The 21,484-nt window shown below is 36.3% G+C and overlaps 1 protein-coding gene across 1 annotated transcript; it reads left to right on the forward strand.

Annotated features, from left to right (window-relative positions):
- The first annotated feature begins 4,361 nt into the window (after positions 1 to 4,361).
- Positions 4,362 to 20,022, forward strand: LOC113309576 (trafficking protein particle complex subunit 8-like). Its single transcript, XM_026558015.1, has 28 exons — positions 4,362 to 4,754; positions 4,856 to 4,950; positions 5,643 to 5,742; positions 7,279 to 7,383; positions 7,607 to 7,769; positions 8,934 to 9,054; positions 9,151 to 9,195; positions 9,322 to 9,402; positions 9,531 to 9,625; positions 9,724 to 9,874; positions 10,790 to 10,876; positions 11,390 to 11,509; positions 11,580 to 11,711; positions 11,801 to 11,898; positions 11,999 to 12,122; positions 12,243 to 12,350; positions 13,132 to 13,270; positions 14,114 to 14,218; positions 14,296 to 14,380; positions 14,479 to 14,554; positions 15,529 to 15,711; positions 15,878 to 15,988; positions 16,557 to 16,718; positions 16,952 to 17,110; positions 17,481 to 17,714; positions 18,188 to 18,355; positions 19,097 to 19,203; positions 19,305 to 20,022. Exons 1-28 carry the CDS (start codon positions 4,592 to 4,594, stop codon positions 19,861 to 19,863), a joined length of 3,876 nt encoding a protein of 1,291 aa, XP_026413800.1. The 5' UTR covers positions 4,362 to 4,591; the 3' UTR covers positions 19,864 to 20,022.
- The last annotated feature ends 1,462 nt before the right edge of the window (positions 20,023 to 21,484 follow it).

A 21,484-nucleotide genomic window follows, 5' to 3' on the forward strand; every position in this document is an offset into this window, starting at 1 on the left:
CATATTCATAAAAATAAAAACTGTGAATTACATGGGTGTAAGCACCTCTGGTCTCTCTGCAGTATAACTATAGAGTATACAATTGACAATTGTCGTATTTGGTGAGCTACGGAGATTACCTCCTTTGGCCCATAATTTAATAGAAAATCACAGTGTATAAGCGCTGCACTCCTGAGAAAATAAGTGTATAAATGATGTACTGTGGTACTTCTCAGTGTATAATCGCCACCGGCCACACTCAAGAAAAAATCACTGTATAAATGTTGTTATGTGTTATTTCTCAAATATATTGGAGGAGCCAAAACAAATAGTTTAGACAATCTGACTGAGGTTGCACTCTTAATTACTAATTTTATCGGATTTGGCATTTCGTTTTTTGCTATTTGGGTAGCTGGTGTTAGGCGTTCGCACTACGGATATTTCAGTTGCACTAGATGAATTCCAAAGTTTTACTTTGCATTGAGTGTTATACTTCAATAACTTGTGTGGTTACCAGTAAGACTGATTTAACTTGTGTACCAAATCTCGACTGTTTAATATTGCCATTTCGTTTGTATTGCAGGAACAAAAAGCTTTGGCAGAAGTTGTTTAATATTCAATCATCTACTGATTTTGTCTTGTTTCGATTTGCAGTCGTTAATCATTGTCTTTTTTCTTCTAGGTACAGTACCGTGGTTAGCCGAGATAGTACTGGTAGTGTACAATTTTGGGACGGTGAACAAAAAATTCTTTTCCAGACACATTCTTTGCCACGAGGGTAATGTCAATGCTTTGGCATCTTCTCCTATTCATAATAAAGTATTTTTTTTTGTTGGTTACGATGGTCAGGTAATGATTAGCAATCAGTGATTAGTTCCAAACTAGCTGTAAATTTGCATGAAGGTGTAACGCATAGGTTGCTACTGAGGGTAGTTAAGTATGCTGATATATTCTTAATTTTTTTTAGCATTTTATGCAACTGGAAATCGAAAATGGGATCAAGGGTGTGTTTCCCCTTGTAGACCATGGTAATTTAATTTGCGGCACCACTGTTGATAGCTAACTAGCATGCTGATTGCAAGATTCCAACATATTGTCATCATTTTCTAGTGCAGACAGAATATGCTCTTGTTTGGAGTACATATTTGCTGCACCAATTTTATAAATACATATTATGTGCCCCAATTAAACACAGATTCTTTACATTGCGAATACACTACTCGTGAAGCCCATGAAGCCACTAGCACTACAGTGGAATCTCTCAAGCTACTTTGCAGAGTAGTCATTAAACAGTACATATATGTTGTACTAACAATTGTGCCTCATTCAATTCCCTGGATTTTGAGTGGTGCCTCATAATGATGAGGTCGCTGCTGACAGTGTTGGTGTAGACTCGAAGAGGACAGGTTGAATTGGATCTGACATTTTCGACATTTCTTATGATGAGGTTGTTGGTGCTTTGGGAGGATAAGGTTCAACGGAAGTGGAGCAGTAAGGAGTGTTTCGGCTAGTAGTGGCTCGTTGGGTGGTAGGGAAAGCTGGAAGGGTGGTAGGGAAAGCTGGAAACTCGTGGCACTAAGCATATTCCACTAAGGTTTGTTTTATGTTATGGGAGGCATGTCCAGATTTACTGCCTACTGTAAGGATTCTTGAAAAAAGAGGATTCCAGTAACTAATGTCAATGGTAAATTTTGTAACTTGGAGGAGAAAAGTGCGAATCTAGTTGTCCAAAAGTTTATGTTATTTATTTTTCTTTTTATGTTTTTGTTTTACGTCTTGGTCTTGTTAAATGATCATTTTCTTATTTATTTGACACGCTCGACGCCAGGGGCTAAATATGTCTTTTTTATATTTTAAACAAATATGGACCCTAAGCTAAGATTATTCTCCGGTTGGACCCTGCTATAACTAATATTTTGCCTAGCGTTTTTAGGGGCCACCCCAAAGGATTTAGGGGCCATCAATTTATACCCAGCCAAAGACTCTAGTTAAGGGGTACCCTATATGATATTGAAGTTACATAAATGCCCTTATGGTAAAACTGTATGAAAACCAAATCAAAAACAATTCTACTCATTTCAACTCTTCTTCTTCCAGTTTCCTATTATCTTTTGATTGTGGAAGAAAGAAAAAAAATTCCGCTCCAAAGTCAAATGGCCCCAATTAGGTAAGAATCTATCATTTTTGGGGTTTATTTCGCTTTAATTCGGCGAATCGAGAAAAAATAATTCCAGGGTTTTCGGTTATTTATCCAGATTCGGGCGATATTCATGCTCCTTTACTTCCGAATGTAGTCGTGTTCTTCATTTCTCAAGAACATCGACAGTATTCGGGAGAAATATTTGATGGTTATCGGCCGAATATTGTTGGTCATATCTTCCTGGATACAAACTGGTAATAATCGGTATTTTAATGAATTTTTTGTCTCCCGAATATATTTAAGTAGACACACAGTATTCGGAAGTACACTCACTACCGAATATATATATATATTGAAAAATCTCAAAATTTCTGATATAGGAAAAATCCCATTTTGGGGCCAGTATTTATTCGGAAGACAATATAATGTTATATACTTCCGATTATTTCAATTTCAAAATTTGAAAAGTATAAGTTTTTCCCAAATTCTGATTTTTGGGCCATCGTACATTCGGGACTTTACAAAACAATTATCCTCCGAATATAGCAAGTTCAAAACAAACCACGCCTTGGCTCTAGGTGGTTCCAAGGGCCAATATAGAATGTTAGATATCCCATATTCGAAAGTTTGGGTAACTAATTATACTTCCGATTATTTCAATTTCAAAATTTGAAAAGTATAAGTTTTTCCCAAATTCTGATTTTTGGGCCATCGTACATTCGGGACTTTACAAAACAATTATCCTCTGAATATAACAAGTTCAAAACAAACCACGCCTTGGCTCTAGGTGGTTCCAAGGGCCAATATAGAATGTTAGACAGCCCATATTCGGAAGTTTGGGTAACTAATTATACTTCCGATTATTTCAATTTCAAAATTTGAAAAGTATAAGTTTTTCCCAAATTCTGATTTTTGGGCCATCGTACATTCGGAACTTTACAAAACAATTATCCTCCGAATAATATAGTCGTGTTTAGAAATACCAACTTAATCGGTAGATAAGAATTTAAGTTTTCCACCGAATGTCTTATTCGGAGGTAATACGTGTATCGTTAACAACCGATTGTAGTGCACCAATGATACGAAACCTCAACGGCCATATTTTCAGAAACCTCAACGGCCATATTTTCAAAAATTAGATCCGATTTATGCAAATGAATGTACACAGTTTACTGAGTGCAAAAAATGATATAATCGGAAGCTAAAATATATAGTAAAACAGCCGAATATAAATAACCGGGAGATAACTTTAATCGATAAACATCCGATTTTCAAGTTTTCAGAAATTTTATTTTGAGGCCACTGTTATATTCGGCAGTCAAATAATGTTAAACTATTACCGATTGTAAAGGATAAGAATACTGAGTTTTGAAATTTTCTGAGGAATTCGTTTTTGCGGCCATTCGGAGGTAAATAACTCTACATAACTACCGAATGTAGATATTTTTGGAAACCAGTTTGGGGTTTTTCTCATATTCGGCAGTAAACTAGTATCTTGTAACTACCGAATATACATATTTGGTACTCAGTGTGTTATATTCGTAAGTTTAATCTAGAAATTATCTACCGAATCTGGGTAGTTCATGGCATTCAATGCATGCAATAATCGGTTTTTCTTGTTTACAAAAGCACACAAACGCATGCAAATCGAGTATTTGAGTTTCTTAACACAATACCTGTGTTTTACATGCATCGTTAGCTTCAATATCATGCGATTCTCCATTTTCTTCCATGAAAGGGTCGTCTATGTTTTCCTCTCCACAAAAGTTTGGATCATTCAACATATACCCCAAATCGTCTTCTCTAAACGGTCGTGAACCCTCAACATTTTGTTCTTCGTCATGATTCTCACCTTCTTCTTCGTATCCATCCATTTTTGTAGTGATAAAATGGGTTTTCTCTTTTTTTCCTTCACCTTCTTCTCTATAACTCTAACAACTCAAAAATTAAAAAGAAATGGAAAAAATGAAACAAAAATCATTCTAATACTGCACCGACTACAATCGGAAGTATGGGAACGATTTTGGCTTCCGATTGCATTCGGAGGGTAACAATGTTATCATATCCTCCGAATATATAAGGGTAATTTCGCCATTACGAATTACGCGAGATAAGGATGGCTACATTTTCCCTTTGGATGACCTTTTTTGTTTTATTGTTGGCCCCTAAATCCTTTTGAGTGGCCCCGCCAGGATATTTTGGGCTTAGAACCAGACAACAAATTTTCCTTTGAGAAAACGAGAGAAGAGCTGAAAATTTGAAGTCTCAAATTTCCTAGAGAGAGAGAAAGTCTCCACAAACTCTATAGGTCTGTCGATACAAGCCTACAACAACCAATTTAACGACTTTCACGACGAGATCCCATTTCTTCTACTTTTAAATGATCTGAGTAGTGAATCTAATCACATGTTGGTAACATTATATCAAGTAATAGAATTTTGATTATCGTCATCGCAATTACAATCAATCACAATGATGGATCCAGCAAATTCGTATTTGGGGAAGATGTTATTAGACGAAATTACACCTGTAGTGATGGTTCTTAGAACCCAAACTGTTGAAGAATCTTGTCTTAAGAATGGCTTCGATTTGGTTCAGATGCTGAATCCTTTTTGTGTATTCAACAATATTGATGGTAAGATTCGATTCTCTCTCTTTTCTACAAACAATTTATATTGTGTTTTCAGTACATTGTGATACTCAGTTTGAATTGTGTTCTATCTTGTTTTGTATCAGTGCCTGTAAGGACTGCCAGTGATCAACCATATAGGTTGCAGAAGTTCAAGTGTCGATTGTATTACGCTTCGGATATCCGTCAACCTAATAAAGAGGTAAATCTGTTAATTTGAGAATTGGGATCAAAAGCTTAGAATTCACATTTCAAATGGAAATCTAGGGCTGTGCTTGGTTTGCCGAAAGCTTTAATGAACATAAACAGCAAGTCCCATGGTTAATTGTAAATCAACTGCCAGTATTTTAGTGTCTTGGTGCAGTTACTAGACTTGGGGACTTTCATGTATTTAGTTGAATAGGGAGTGATTACTTCTATCATGAATCAATATTTAGGAGTTTGATTGTGGTATCGTCAAATTTCATGTATGTTTTTATGTTGTTTTTAGTTCATGGATTTTGTTTTGGATTTTTTGGATTTGGGCCGCTGATTAGTTCATCTTCGTACAAGTCTAATGATTACATAAATGCCTGTAGTTAAGTACATTCTAGACTAGGTTTTGGCCGTGGAAATGGGTGACATACCAAGCAAAGCCTAGATGGATTTTTTAGGATGATATGGTACCAAGATTTTCCAGAATGTAACTTAGGTCCACCTTCGGAAAAGCTTAAACACTTCTTGGGTCTTGTAAAGAGGAATCATCCTTGTCCACTTCTCAAGTAAAATGCGAAACTGGGAATTTATCTGGTGATTTCAACACAATTTTTTATTTTACCTTAAGAAGTCTGCTTCGTTGGATTGTAGTTCAAGTTTTGCATGTAGCTAAATGTATGCGAGTGTTTCGTTTTTCAGGCCATAAACGACCATCTAAAACAGGTAATTATTAATGCCAATGAGAAAGATGCCACTGATTTGTGCTCAGATCCACCTCAACTAGGAAACATACTTGCAGGTAAGTTCAGTCTCTTGTTTTCTTTAATTGAATACCTTTGTAATTCAGGTTTTTTTTATCGGTAATTAGGAATTATGCAACTCTCTTTTGTATGACGGCTGTAACAAGTAACACGGGATAGTTTTGGTACCTCCTTTATAATGGAAACTTTTTTGGCTTCAAGATTACATCATAAGTAGTCAAATTTTTATTTAGATGTTTTAATTTGGACTAGAAATTGCTGTTTAATGTTCTATATCATCAAGTTATTATGATATAACAAGAAGAATGCCTACTAGTATTATTAATACCGTACAAGGATTCAGTGTTCAGACATGTACCCTCAATCAGTATTCTTTCCTCTCTCTTTTTTTTTTTAATCTGCCGCAACTCGTAGGTCAGTATGCTTGTCATAGGATTGTAAGCTGTCTTTAATTTCTTGGACATTGTGAATCACCATGACTGCTTCGGTAGAGCTAATCCATGAGATACCAATGTTCTTTTGAAGAAGTGACGATGAACATTCTTGACACTTCGAAGAAGAAGAAGATCGAAGAATTAGATTTGACGTCTGACTTGGTCTGTTAGTAGATGTCAACAGTTGCATCTCCTTTTAGTAGCTTATGTTGATCCAGGAAATTATCAAAATATGTTTTTTGGTGCGACTACAACGTTGTTACACACCAAAACCATAAGAGAATGTGAAGGATATCTAAAGAACTATCTATAGATGGTGTCAGATATATGCTCTAGAGTGGGTTCTTATTAACTGCTAGACTGGTGCAAAACAAACTAAAAAACAGCAGTTGTCTCTCGGGACATCTGTAGGATAAATGCTATATTTGTAATCTGTGTAGGAAAGTGCTCGAGTACATTTATACCAAATGGAATTATTCGTAGTGTCCCGATCCCTGATAAGTTAAGTGTTTACTGAAACAGTGCTAGCACATGTCGGAATCGATGAGTTTGGAAGGTCTTCCGTCTTATTATACCTTGCCACTTCAGTGTATGACGCTTTCTGTTTGGATTTTTGTTGATTTGGGGTCGGAAAGTGAGGTCACAAAATACCTCCAAGTCACATACTCTTTTAATTTTGTGATAAAGGAACTGTAGAGTGGTGCCTTTAAGTTACTAATAGAGACATTGCGTTAAATGATGAAAAAAAGACTTTCTTTTGGGGTTTATTACCTAGACATGGCACGAATAGTCATGCATGGCATGGATAATCATGTTTTTATGACCCTGAAATAGTTCTATTCGGGAAAGTCTTATGGAGGATCTTACTCCAAAAATCCAGTAATCACTCAACAAGTTTGTGGAGTGACTTTAGGAGTCACCCAGGGCTACACAATATGCATCATTTGAACAAACAACATACGGTGAACCCTGTAAAGCAAAAATGGCACAGTTTATGTCGTTTCGTTTTTGATAAACAACATAAGTTGTGTCTTCTTAATAAAAGCTCTCTCTCTCTGTGAATCTCTCGCTCTGGATCTAGAAAGACTTTGTATCCGATTATGTTACTTTAGAATAATATGCACTTTTGTTCTTTTGCAGTTGCTAAAACGGAATCCCTGCCTTCATGGTTTCAAGCCTTCAATAAAGAGCTTATACTCGCCCCAGCATTTTCGGAACACGAAGCCTTTGATCACCCTGTGGCATGTAAGTAGAATTTGTGTCAATAGTGACTCCTAAGTTTTGCTTTCCAATCCCTTCCATGGGGTTTGTTATTAGCTTTATTCTTATTCGTGTTGGCCTTTGTGGTACTCTCAAAAGAATAGCAATATTGTTGTTGCAATAGGAATTGTTATTATCAGTAAGTAGTGAATGTTGACCGATACAAAAAAAGTTGACTCCGGATCTTCATTTCAAATATATGCTGCAGGTCTTGTGGTCGTCTCCTCTAAAGATGAACAACCTGTTAACAAATTTATTGATCTTTTTAACACCAACCAGCTGCCCTCTCTTCTAAATGATGGCGCAATGGATCCGAAGATCTTAAAGCACTATCTGTTAGTCCATGACAATCAAGATGGCTCCTCAGAGAAGTGAGTGTATCATTCACTGCTTTATATATTGTATTGGCCTATTTAATAACATTTGCCATTGCTCCAGCTTATGAGAACTCTATTTGCCTACCTTGTTTCACTAATTTTGCTACTTAAGCCTACATTGGCTATTGTTAATATTTTGGGAAATTTCGCATATGATTGGTTCTGCTATTTTATCAATGAGTTTTTCTACTTGTTGCAACTGCATCACGCCGGTCAAAATTTTGCACTAACCTTAGAAAATAATCAAATCTTTGTATAAAAAATCAAGATGTTGGCTGACCGTGCCTTGAGGTGACAGCTTCAGGATTAAACCATTTCTGTAAGTGGTTTGAGCGGCAGCTTACACTTTAGGCTATAGCCTTAAACTTACAGGTCCCAATGAGGCATTGGCTTAGTAAGCTCTTTCAATCAAAATACTAGAAAATATGTCCAAACGAGGGAAGCCGTGGGTTGGGTAGGATGATCGTTCATTCTCTGATTTATGAGAAGGCTTTCGAAATGGCATGGAGCTAGTTCATACTTCTCTTTTACGGATTTTATGTACAAGCTTGTCATCACACTTGATAAAGGAAAATCAGTTCCATATATCTCCCTACCGTTCTACTTTTCTTTAAAGGAGGTGAAATGCAATAGCTCTTCTAAATTTAAAAACATGTGAATGTTCTAATATACCAGAGACCCTTTTAACTTAAAAGGTTATAGTCATAGAAAATAGTTTAACCAGTGAAGCGAGATTTACAAAAACGTACCATGGGTTGGCATCCAGGCCTGAATTTTAATTGCTGTATATGTGAACACACTGCCAGATAGTCTTCGTGTGTGTGTGTTAGTTGAGGTGTTCTTCCTGTAATGTTTCAGAAGTACTGTATAACTGAGTTTCATATTTATTTTTTGTCCTGCAAATATTTAGTCTGTACAAGTTTGTGCATTTTCTAAACTGACTCAAACTAATTTTAACAACTTAAGCTTTTGGATATATGGTACTGTGGTATACCTGCTGCTGATGTCACACCAATATCCCGTTTTCTATATATTAATTCCTTGCTCTCTGTGCCCGACTATCAGCATAATATACAAATGTGTAGGGTAGTCTAATTTGGAAGAAATTTTTTGCTGCTTGACTGACTGCAAATTTTTGTAACCTTTTGTGTTTGGCAGGGCTATGAATTTGTTAACAGAAATGAAGAGTGCATTTGGCACAAATGACTGTAGCTTATTGTGCATTAACTCTGGTCAAGATGGACTCGGAGACCAGCAGGATAGCCCATGGTTTCCTTATGTAAGTTGACATTTAGAGCCTCATACTTTTCAAATCTGGCTACTTTTATCACAGTGCATGAATAATTCTGTGATTTACCATTTTTTTTTGTAACAGGAAACTGATTCTCCACTCGCTCTGAACTCTGAGGATATTAATGAGGTAGCCGCATAAACTCCAAACTTTCTTTTTTTTTATTTAAAAAAACTAGTTCTTGCAAAAAAAGCTATCCAATAGTTACTTGGAAATTTCTGACCAATATATTAGTGTTTGGAAACTTGGAAATAGATGAAGGAACTCATGCAAGATTTATCTTCCAAACACATCATTCCTCACATGGAGCAAAAAATACGTTTGCTTAATCAACAGGTAATTGTTTGTCTGTTATGCTTTTGAACTTTTGGTATTAGTGGTTTGTCGCCTTGCACTTCACTCATATACACTGTTTTCTTACTATGTCTATCCACTCCACTGGCTTTTCTTGGCCTTTTCCTTAGGTTTCTGCAACTCGTAAGGGATTTAGGAATCAAATAAAGAATCTGTGGTGGAGAAAAGGCAAAGAAGAAACACCAGATGCTCCCAGCGGCGGCATGTAAGCTCATTATAGATTTCCTTTATAGATTCTTATCATTGCTGTGCTTATCTTCTTTCTGTCTGTCTAATTAATTTTCTGCATAATAATTGTTTTAGGTACACCTTTAGCTCCATCGAGTCTCAAATTAGACTTTTGGGTGATTATGCCTTCATGTTGAGAGATTATGAACTTGCTTTGTCGAATTATCGGCTGCTCTCTACAGATTACAAGCTTGACAAGGCCTGGAAACGTTTTGCAGGCGTACAGGTAGCTAAATGTGTAAATAGAAAGCCATCCAGTATTAAGCTGTTTGACATTTGGATCTTTATCAATATCGATTTCGCACTTCAATGATTTAAATAATTTGATCAAGTATTGAATGAAGTAAAGTTCATGAAGTTGGCTGATTACACTTTTGATTATTAGAATTAACTATGATCGAAGTTTTATGTTGGAAAAGTAGGAAAAGGTAAATGCAGATCCATTGCATTGTCTAATATTAGTATATCAATGTTTATGGCATTATGACTTATGCTTTGATAGCAGATTTATTGCTAATATATTAGTTTTATGAATTCCTGAAGGCCTTTACAAACTACCAAGCAAATGATGTTCGTCTTGAACCAGCTTCACAGTTTCTTACTAGCAGAATAGATGACTCTTTGCGGCCTCTACAGTAATTGCATTAACTGATACATCGCGAAGAAAAATTTGAAATAACTGACAGTTGGAGCTACATTCTATATTGAGTTTGGATAGCTTAGACAAATTTCAGGTAGTTCTGGAATTTTTTGTGTGAAATGGTACTGAATATGCAGGCTTTAGAGAAGCTGTCGAAGTTTAGCAAGTGAAGTGATAAGGAATTTATAAGCAGTAGACTAGTTGTTATCCATCATGCATAGAGTATTTGGATGTTTTTAGGTCAAATGGCTAAACATAAGATGTTGTGGCCACAAATTGTTGAGACTTAAATAACATGCCTCCCCTTGGTAGTCCTCTTTTGATCTTTCATATTAGCTCTAAGTTTCTGAGACCACAAAGATTGCAGCTTTTTTTAAGGGATAATTTCAGTAATTCTTTGCTTTGTACGGTTCTTTAATGATTTTTCAGTAACGTTGCCATGTTTGTGTTTCTTTCAGCTTTCATCTTGTTTTTCTCAAATTTACCATATCTTGTGTGTAGGAAATGCAAGCACTTACCTATTTTATGTTGGATCAATCAAGAAAGGATGCAGAGTATTGCATGGAAAGTGCTTTCAATACTTACTTGGTATATCTACTTTTTCCTTTAGGTCCAAGATTATCTGTAAATTACTGTCTTGTGAAGGTGGGGAACTGCCGCTAACAACATTTTATCTGATACATTTGTTTTTAGTACCTTTAATTGGGTACTGTTCTTTTCATCTGATGACAAAATCTTTTTATGAGGAAGTAAGTGCTGCTCTAGAAGGTAATTTTTTGCTTGTGGAGCATGCACTTACCACATGGTTCAAAGTTTCAAGTATATTCTCCTGAAATGTTTCCAATAATTTTTTTTTGGACATCGGGGAATGAAGGAAGCTGAATCGATCTGTGTTGATTCGAAAAATATGGTTTATATCGTGTGAAAAAATGTGGTGTTTGACTTTCCAATTTGTTTGTTCTTTTCTTCCTTTCTTGTTTGGGCATTATGGATGAGTGATGATGATATTGCTGATTTCTCATTTGACTGTGAGCAGTATATATATTTTCCTCTGGTGAGATACTAAGCCTCAACTTCTTTTGTTAAATTGGGTCTGTCCAGAAACTTGGATCATCTGGTCAACGAAATGCTACGAGGTGTGGTCTCTGGTGGACAGAAATGCTCAAGTGCAGGGATATATACAAAGAGGCAGCTGGTGTTTACTTTCGGATTTCTAATGAGGTAGTCATACTCCATAAAATTGCAACATAGGGATTACGTGTTTTGGTCCTGACCATATATTTCTCCCCAGGAGCCTTCACTACATGCAGCTGTAATGCTTGAGCAGGCATCTTACTGCTACTTGATGTCTAATCCACCCATGTTACGCAAGTATGGATTTCATCTCGTACTTGCGGGTAACCGTTACAATATATCTGATCAGGTACTGTCACTGAATTTTCTTCCTTATGTGTAGGGTGTAGCATTGCTTTGTTTTCTCAAAGTTTTTCTTCCTTTTTCTTCAATTTATAGCGGAAACATGCAATTCGGACATATAGAGGGGCTCTTTCTGTTTACAAAGGAGACACTTGGAAGTACATAAATGATCATGTTCATTTTCATATGGGGAAGTAAGTTGAATCAAGAATGCTTTTAAGCTTGCGTGCCAGATTTTACCAAATTCGTTTTGATCTTGGGAAATTTCTTGATGTTCCCTCTAAATTGATGCAGGTGGTACGCTTTTCTTGAGTTATTTGATGTTGCAATGAAACATATGTTAGAAATCCTGGCATGTAGTCACCAGTCTATCGTTACCCAAGAGTTATTTCTAAGAGACTTTCTTCAAATTGTTCAGGTGAGTATTAGTCCAATCCTGGGTGTATCTAATGATTGAATGGTTGTGGCATGGTAAAAGTTCTATGAATCTGTTTGGCAGAATGTTGACTGTACTTTGTGGTTTATGTGGCATACCTAGAAAATGGGGAAGACATTTGAGGTATTCAAACTTCAGTTGCCCGCCATCAACCTGCCATCTCTGAAAGTAATTTTTGAAGATCATCGAACTTTTGCTTCACCTACTGCTGTAAGTAGACTCGTTGCATCTTTTGGCCTCACAGTATATTTTATTCTGGTAGCATTTGTTAGATTCTCTAGACTGGTGGATGGATTAATAATGGTTTAGCTTGCCGACTCTCTCTCCGGCATTTTTGAATTAACATTCCGTCTGTCTTATTATGGTTGCTTTAGGTTCAGGGTTAGGTATGAGGCAACTTCTTGTTATCATCTTTGTGTGATTATGTTTTCATTTGGTTTTAAAGATCACACGTTTCTTTTACTTGTTTTGTATCCATTTGTAAATCTTTTGTGCCCATACTGTTTTTGCTTTCATTTGGATTTTTTTGTTTTAAAACTGCATTTTTTTTAATTGTGTCAATTAGTTAGGGCTGGAAATTAATGTTGTTGCCCATTTCGTCTATGTTCAAGAGTATAAGGGTGACATATATATAGCACACAACTAAAAACAGTCATAAGGATGTAGAAATGATTTTTGACGGATAAGCTATGTAGTCGGTTTAGGCAGACTTTATTTTCTTTTCAGCAGTAACATTTGATGCGACTAATGAGTATGTTCGTTAAGTTTGAATCATCCCTTCTTCCATGTGTTCAGTGGGAGGATATTTAAATGACCTTTACATACCACGGAGTATGTTATTGTTATTGCGGCTTCTTTCATATAAATTTAGTTCTACAATAAGATGTTACTTACTTCCCTCCTAGTAAAGCATCCAATCTAATGTGTTTGTTAAATCGGGTTTTACAAGTTAGTTGCCTGTTGTTGATTCTTTTTTCTTTCCAAAATCCAGGTTAATGTTAAAGAAAGTTTGTGGCGGTCACTGGAGGAGGATATGGTTCCTTCAATACCTACCATGCGGTTTAATTGGCTGGAATCGCAACCTAAGTACTCAAAGAAACATAAAGATTCTAATATCTGTGTAGCTGGAGGTATAGATAAGGCTTAGGAATATTATTTTTTTGCTCATTCAATTTCATTGATGTTGCCTCCGTCTTCATCTTCAGTCACACTTTTTCGTTTGAGAAGTCAATTAACCAATTCTATGAAAGTAAACTTTGTAGGATTAGATGGCGTTAAAATGAAACTTGGGCCTCATGTTTTCCCTTGTAATGTTTGTGCATCGTAATTGAGGAACCCTATGCCTGATAAGCAGTAGTCTTTTGTCACCCACTACTCCCCACCAGACTTCGCCAGGATCAAGTTACCACTAGGCCAAGGAAGGTGATTTTTCTTGGTGAAGCCTTAGTTCACTTATACGTACCTTAGTCTGATTAACATATATATTTGTGTGGTAAAGGCCAAAGGGTGTTCGAGTTTATTTTTCAAAAGAGTTAAAATCCAGAGGGATAAATCATAAATGCAAGGGACTGTTTCATCAAGGAAATGTCATGCTTCAAAAAAAAAAAATCAAGAAATATTATGTAAGGGCATGTCTAATTGTTGGATTTTCTGGCAGTTCACTCTGTATTTGGGTGATGTGGTTTGAATTTTGTTCCTTAGTAGGATAGCTTTTATCCAACTCGACATTAAAGATGATGGTAAAGCATCCATTGATTATTTTCTTGCTTGATCTGAAATTTGAATCTCAGCTCAAGTTCCCATAATATATCTTTATCTAGATTCTTATCACGAGGTTACTGATAATATGTGAGCTGATCAGCTGTAGCATAGTCCCACTGACTGCATCACGATTCTTATATCCATGATATGAACATTCTTGAAGATGCAATGTGCAAATGCTGATGTTTTCTGCTTTTCTTCTTTATTTGCAGAAGCCATAACCGTTGAAATTGAATTCAGAAACCCTCTTCAAATTCCAATCTCTGTTAATGGTCTTTCTCTCATATGTCAGTCAGAAGAAGAGACGACAATGGCTGGTATTCACATTCCTAAATGTTTGTATCTTGTTTACTTAAATCACGTATCTTATGGTTCAAAATGTTGGTTGCGTCAGGTGATGAATCTGTCAGTGATACCGGACTTCATTTGGCATCTGCATTGCAGGATGAGCTGGAACTCCAAAAGTTGAAAGGCAGTTGGTATATATTCTTTAGACTGCTTTATTACTATTTTTTTCCTTTTATCAGTGCTGCTACTGCTGTTGCTGATAAACTGGGCTGATGGTTTGATGCTGTAGGGAGAAAAATGCTGGAAGTTCTTCGTTTATATTATCGGAGGTCGACTTTTCTCTTGGAGGTCGTGAAACAACTCTGGTAAATGTTACATTTACTCAATTCTCTAAAATCTTCTGCGTTGACCCATAATAAGGTGATGTACTACATATGCTAGTGCTAGGACATTGCTATATAATCCTTGTTCTTGGTATGGTTAATCCCCTCTATAGTGCCTGGATGACGTTTTAGGATATCCTTTCATGATATAAAAATTTGCTTTTTGAGTTTGTCTCTCAGGGTATCACTAAATTTCTTCTGCCTTCTGCTTGAGTTTTGAGCTTATAATATTGGTAGATTGTTAATTACTTAATTTTTTTTTTCATTTTATTTGGACTGAACTAGAATGATGTAATAGTGTCAGAAATTGATGGAGCTTAAATTCCTTACATCTTCTATACCTGCAAAGTCTAGATTGTATATCAAACTCTCGACAGCCATGAGAATCTAAAAGTGCAAATAAGCAGAAAACTTTACTATATGCAGAGTGTTGAAGTCAGACCGACTTTCTGCATTGAAAACTAATTGTACTATAAAGAGGCTGATGCACAACACCAAATGCTTTGTACTAGTACATCAAAGGATCATAGGGGGTAACTTTTAGAAAAAGGTAAACTAGGCCAAAGTTTTGTTAAGGGCCACCAGAAAATTTCTTTTAAAGACTCTTCAACAGGTTTAAAATGGATCATTTATTTTCTTAGCCTGAACAAGGCTTTAGCTAGCATATTCGCTTTTCGGATGCATTAACTGTTCATTTACTACATTGTTCGATAGGCACTGTCTAGTGCATAGTTGCTTTTCTCTCAAGAGCAGCCTTCGGTATGTTCTTCTTGTAGCGCTTTGACTGTTAAAATTTACTAGGTAACATGATTGTTAGTTTGCAGGCAGTGCTGATTTACAGGCGAAAATATAGTTGTTTGTATGCGTTCATTTTTATATGGCTATTTTTTTTTTTAATTATATCACATCAACATGTCATAAAGTAGTACTAATTTGGAAATCTTTTTAATTCTCAGATCCAATTGACTATCACACCCAGAGTGGAAGGTATTCTAAACATTGTCGGTGTCAGATGGAAATTTTCAGATTCTGTAGTTGGTTATCATAATTTTGATTCTGCTCAAGTAAAGAAGAAAAGTGTTAAGGGAAGAAAAGCTAAGCCATCTTCAAGCAATAATCTGAAGTTTACAGTGATCAAGGTGCATATTCTGTTGTAAATATCCCAACCCCCAATACCAAAAGAATGTAGTCCTTTTCGAGCTCTATGGTGAAACTTTGGCCACGCCAAATTTTCAGTTTTTTTTTTTTTTAATTTCTTTTTGATGTTAAATATTTTAATTTGTGTTTTGGTGTCCTTTGCACTAGGCTCTGCCAAAGCTGGAGGGTTGCATCCAGCATATACCGAAAAGAACATATGCTGGGGAGTTGCATCGTCTTGTTTTGAAGTTGAGGAACACATCAGAATTTCCTCTCAAGGTAGGCTGTATAGTGGTGTTGCCTCTCATGTAACATATTGGATGGGTGTAACATTGGTTAGTAAAAGGCAAACGGTCTTCATTCCTAGATGGCTAGGTTCCTTGTGATATACATCTATTACCATGAAATGATTACGCGGTCATTTTTTTCTGTCTCAAGTCTTTGAGCAAATTTCTTTCTGTTGGTTGTCTAAATTTAAAAGCAGAATATCACTTGGCCAATACGTGGCGGTGTAGATTCAGGCTTCATCCTCTTCCTCTTATCTTCTCTGCTCTCTTCCTCTTTCGTCTCTTGTTCCTCTGTGTTCTCAATTTTACAGCTAAGATAATGTATTTAGATTGAAGTCACTGATACAGTAATTGATTTCTATGGCTGATATTTGTATAAGCTGTAGATGTCACTTTCCTGTCTATAATTTGGTTATATTGTGTTATTATTTTCTGTATTTAATATCTAATTCTGATGCATTTTTGATGTGCCTTTCTGCCTTTCACGTGTGACAAACTTGCCCTCTAGTTTGTACAAGCTCAGAAGCTTAAATTGATCTTTTCGATTTAAATGTTTGCAGAATCTTAAGATGAAGATCAATCGACCAAGATGTTTAATTCCAGGTTATCGCGAAGATATGAATGCAGAATTTCCTGCTTGTCTACATAAACAGAAAACCTCGGCTAGCAGAGAGTTGTACTCAGTTGAGGGGTCCGATGGCCTTGTGTTTCAATTTCCAGAGGTTAGTTGTTCATTAATTCTTGTACCTCCGACTTTACTTATCTTTTTTATGAGAGTGAGTGAAGTTCTTTTAGAGAAGTTGACAATATCTGATACTTACGGGGATTGAAGCCTGGTTTAAATTGTCACCAACAGCATAACGTTCACCACCAACTGTGGTGTTTCCGAGATTTGGGTACAATGTTTGTCTCTCCTTTTGCTTGTGTTTATGTTTCACGTCTTTGTTTTGTGAAGGATGTGACAGTAGGAGGACACCAGATATTATCATGGCCTCTTTGGTTGCAACTGGGAGATCCCGGAAGCATCTCATTGTTTATATCAATATACTATGAAATGGAAGATATATCAAGTGGGATGAAATTTCGTACTCTTCGAATGCATTATGATCTGGAGGTATGGCCTTCTGGTTATTCTCAATTTTCACTCTTATAGTCTTAGTTGCAGATCACTTGGTTTCTTTGTCCCCAAAAGAGTGCACATGAGAAATATTATTATCTATTTTATTGTAAATATGTGAACTGCGGAGCGCCACAATGCTTACTTCAACTCTGTAAAATAGTATCCTTGTTGGTGATTCTCTACTAATTTTTCTCCAATTGATTTATAGTCAGCATTATGTTTGGTTGTAGTTTGTATTTTGTTTATACCAATGATTTGGCTCAGAATGTAGTATTAGACTTGGTTTATTTACCAATCTGGTAGCTTGAAAGCTTAGTATATGATGTGCACTGACCTTCATTATTGTTTATTTTTCTTTTAACAGGCCTTACCATCATTGGATGTGTCGGTCAAGATCAGCCCGTGTCCTTCAAGATTGCAGGAATTCCTTGTGCGCATGGATATTGTGAACAGAACCAGTTCTGAGACTTACCATCTTCGACAGTTATCGTCCATTGGACACCAGTGGAAAATCTTACCACTCTCATCTGATGGTCCAATTTGTCCCTCACAAGCATTAGTTGCTAATCAAGCATTATCATGCTTTTTTAAACTTGAGGTTTGTAGCTTCACTTTCACTACTGTGCCATGAAAAAACGCATCCTCCAGCAGTTAAGTAGACTCTGTTTGTCTAATGGGAATCAAGTTCATAGCTAGTCACCTATCTACAATAAATGGGCATTAGCCGTGGTGATTTGTCAACACTCTTTGAGAATTGTTCCTAGGTCCATCTAATGTTGCTGATGGTTATGGTTACCAAACGATTATGTATTGATTGTCAAGATAAAATGATAGGGTTCTGTGTCGTTTTGTTGTAGGGTTAGGGTAATTCAGAAATTATATTTTGAGGAGAAAGTCATTATTGTTTTTGTGATTCTGCTGTTCATTGTTTACTTTCATCTCTGGCCTAAGTTGGTACCAGTAATTAATTAGGGTAGATGTCGATTTTACGGCCACATAATCGATTGTTTTATTTGATACAAAACAGTTCCTCTTTAATTTGCTTACTTACTGATTTCTCTTATATATCAGGACTGTAGTAAATTAACCAATGATGAAACATTATCGACTCACAGCTCTGTCGGTGGAACTGATGTACGATTGGGTGTGGACGGCAGTGAAGCAATGTTTGATATGTCTGGTACACCTATAGCAGCTTTTCACCATCATGACAGGTTGCACCAGGAAATGTCAAATCAGGTTCAGTATATTTACCTACTTAATGATGCAAGTGCTCAAGTTTTGAAATGCTGCATATAAGTTCCTGCATCGCTTAAAATATGGGATTGGCTTTTAAAAATTTCACCACATGAATTCCTTCAGATGGTCTTCAATACTACTAAGTAGCTTATGTTGTTGGATCCCAGTTGAAATCAAAGCGTCAATTTTCGTTGTCCTTTCCTCCTACTTTATGATATAGAGAATCTTGCAATAGGAAATAATCCTGAAAAGTGTTCACCTAGGTGGGATGGAAGTCCACATTATGTGGGTGGTGGGTACTTGGATATTCAACCCACCATGTTACACTGGTATACTCAAGTCCTCCGGAAACATTTTACTACAAGTGGTTGTGATGTTCGAGATTTTGAGACTGCACTTTCAAGAGCCTGTATCTCAGTCAACACATATTGAATTATAGAAGATATGCAAATCAGTAATATTGTGAACATACAACACATTCACACGGAATATATATGCTCAGTTCATTAAGCATGACTGCAAACCGAATGCCAATGAGGATGAGCGATTCTGAATATAGCACTCAAGGGGTTTAAACTTTAAGGATGCAAATATGGTTTATTTGTGAGAAATCCCAATGTAGTATCCATTAGTCACATTTTCCTGCAGTTTTGGTAAATGCATTAGACTCCAAAATAATGAAAACCCATATCATTACTACTGTTGGATGTTTTATTTTCTTATTGTTATGCTTTGCACCAGGGAAATCCAAGCATTGCAAACTTTATATTAATCTCTCAGCTTCAAGAATCAATAACTGGCCCATCAAGTTCCTCACGTCTGTTTTCTCATCATCTATACAGCCGCAGGTTAGTATCAGTTTCTCATAGGTGGTCTTCATTTTCAAATTCTAAATTGGGCTAACATTCTCGTTTTTATGTATTAATTTGCTTTTTTTCTTTCTCTCTAGTATTGCAAGCACAAGCCCTGTGTGGTGGCTGATGGATGGGCCACGAGCTTTGAATCACGACTTCTCAATCTCTTTCTGCGAGATTGAACTTTTCCTGACAATCCACAACTCATCAGATTCTGGTGCTTCTATTCGAGTTAATACAGTCGATACCAGTACTGGTGGTCACTTGCGTGATACTGTTGCTGCACCTCCATCACCAGCTTCAACTGGACTCCAAGTAGGATGGCACAATATAGCATCGACAGATGATTCCAAAGATTCACCCAACAACACCATTGGAACACAAGTTACAAAGTCATCATCTGATGGTGGTGCTCCTTTTATTTGGTCAGCATCTAGTTCTAAACGGTTAGAACTTGGTCCATTTTCTACGGTTAAAGTTCCTCTGCGGGTTTGTTTGTTCTCTCCTGGGACTTACGATCTGTCAAGCTATACTATAAATTGGAGCCTTCAAGTATCTGGTGATGAACGGATTTCTGGAGAAAAAACAAGTCAATCTTCAGGAACAAGTCAAGGAAATCCTTATTATCTCACGGTGCTTCAATCCCCGCAATGATTTTATACTGGTCGCTTAGAATATTATAGTATACAAGCAAAAAACTGTCTTGATTGAGAGGCAGATAGATATCCTGTGTATTATATAATAACTTGATATATTTGCGATGTAGTATAGTTCAATTCCTCTTCCGTGCCTTTCAGTGTTAGCTTATTCTTTGAACCAACATCAGTGACCCTTTTTCCTTCCCTTAATCAGCGCTGCTAATTTCATTGTCAATTTAGACCGAGTCTTATGAAGCTCCAAAAGGGAGCCACATCAGCCTTTGGAAGCCAATTGAGCCTTATGACCCCAAATTGGAGCCACATCAGTCTTTGGAGCCAATCGGGTCTTAAGGATTCCAACGGTTTGGCTACGAGTGGGAAAATTGCCCTTAAAGCGGCTAACAGGTAATGAATTCCTGCCGTGGTGACAGACAATCTAATTGCTACGAGCAAGGGTTGTGGGGTAGAGGAGTGTTTTAAAAATTAATGAGCGTCATAAGATTTACTATATGGGAAAGTGGGGAAAACACCCTACAGGCTTCTCCGATTGAATGTTTGTGAAGAAAAAATTATTAATCTGAATTGACCTATCAATAAATGGATGATAAAAATTTATGAGTCCAAGATTAAAATTTTATACTCGTTATGATGAGAAACTTATTCCCTAATATAATAAGAAGGTTATTATTGGGGCGTCACACTCCAATAGAGGGGCTTCATTTGGATTATTAATGTCCAAAAAAGTGGTTATGGGATATCCTAACACATATATAAAATGTCTAGATTACCCTTTAATTAAAATAAAAACTTAAAAACCGTAGGTGATTTCACGTCCAGATTTGAATTAATTCCAACCGTAGAATTTTATTTTCATGTAGTTTTACGTCCAGGTTTGGATTAGTTCCAACCGTAGAAGCTCATTTTACGTCCAGGTTTCTTTCAATTCCAACCGTAGAATCCGATTTTACGTCCAGTTTTTTTTAATTCCAACCGTAAAAGTGATTTTACGTCCAGGTTTACATTATTTCCAACCGTAGAAGTGATTTTACGTCCCGGTTTGGATTAATTCCAACCGTAGAATTTTATTTGCATGTAGTTTTACGTCCAGGTTTGAATTAGTTCCAACCGTAGAAGCTCATTTTACGTCCAGGTTCCTTTTAATTCCAACCGTAGAATCTGATTTTATGTCTAATTTTCTTTTAATTCCAACCGTAGAAGTGATTTTACGTCCATATTTGGATTATTTCCAACCGTAGAAGTTTATTTTACGATCAGTTTTTCTTCCTACAAAAACTTTGTCCCAGAATTCACCAAGTACACAACAAAATTCATTAATTTAATTTTTATCTAATTAAATTAAATTAAAATTAACTAAATAAGAGTTGTTTAGTTATTACAAAATTATTTTAGATAAGGGATTTTTGATATTATTTATGGGTGACCCGTTTTTGTCCTATTAGATGACGCCCCTCTAATGAAATGTGACGCCCCAATAATAGTCTTCTATAATAAATAAATATCAAGAGGATGTCTTTAAGGTGGTGCCACGTGAACCATTGGAGAAGCTGTTTATCTGGAATTCTTTGACTCGGCCGGGTCCCTGTACAAATGTGTTTAAGTTATTATTATTATTCTAA

This window comes from Papaver somniferum, chromosome 9, assembly GCF_003573695.1.
Source record: "Papaver somniferum cultivar HN1 chromosome 9, ASM357369v1, whole genome shotgun sequence".
Classification (NCBI taxonomy): Eukaryota; Viridiplantae; Streptophyta; class Magnoliopsida; order Ranunculales; family Papaveraceae; genus Papaver; species Papaver somniferum.

Bases quoted from the DNA above. Each gene is read 5' to 3' on its own strand.
- LOC113309576 (XM_026558015.1), top strand. From the start codon at position 4,592: ATGATGGATCCAGCAAATTCGTATTTGGGGAAGATGTTATTAGACGAA. The intron at 9,403-9,530 runs GTAATTGTTTGT...CCTTTTCCTTAG, and splicing joins TACGTTTGCTTAATCAACAG to GTTTCTGCAACTCGTAAGGG. The intron at 11,899-11,998 runs GTAAGTTGAATC...AAATTGATGCAG, and splicing joins GTTCATTTTCATATGGGGAA to GTGGTACGCTTTTCTTGAGT.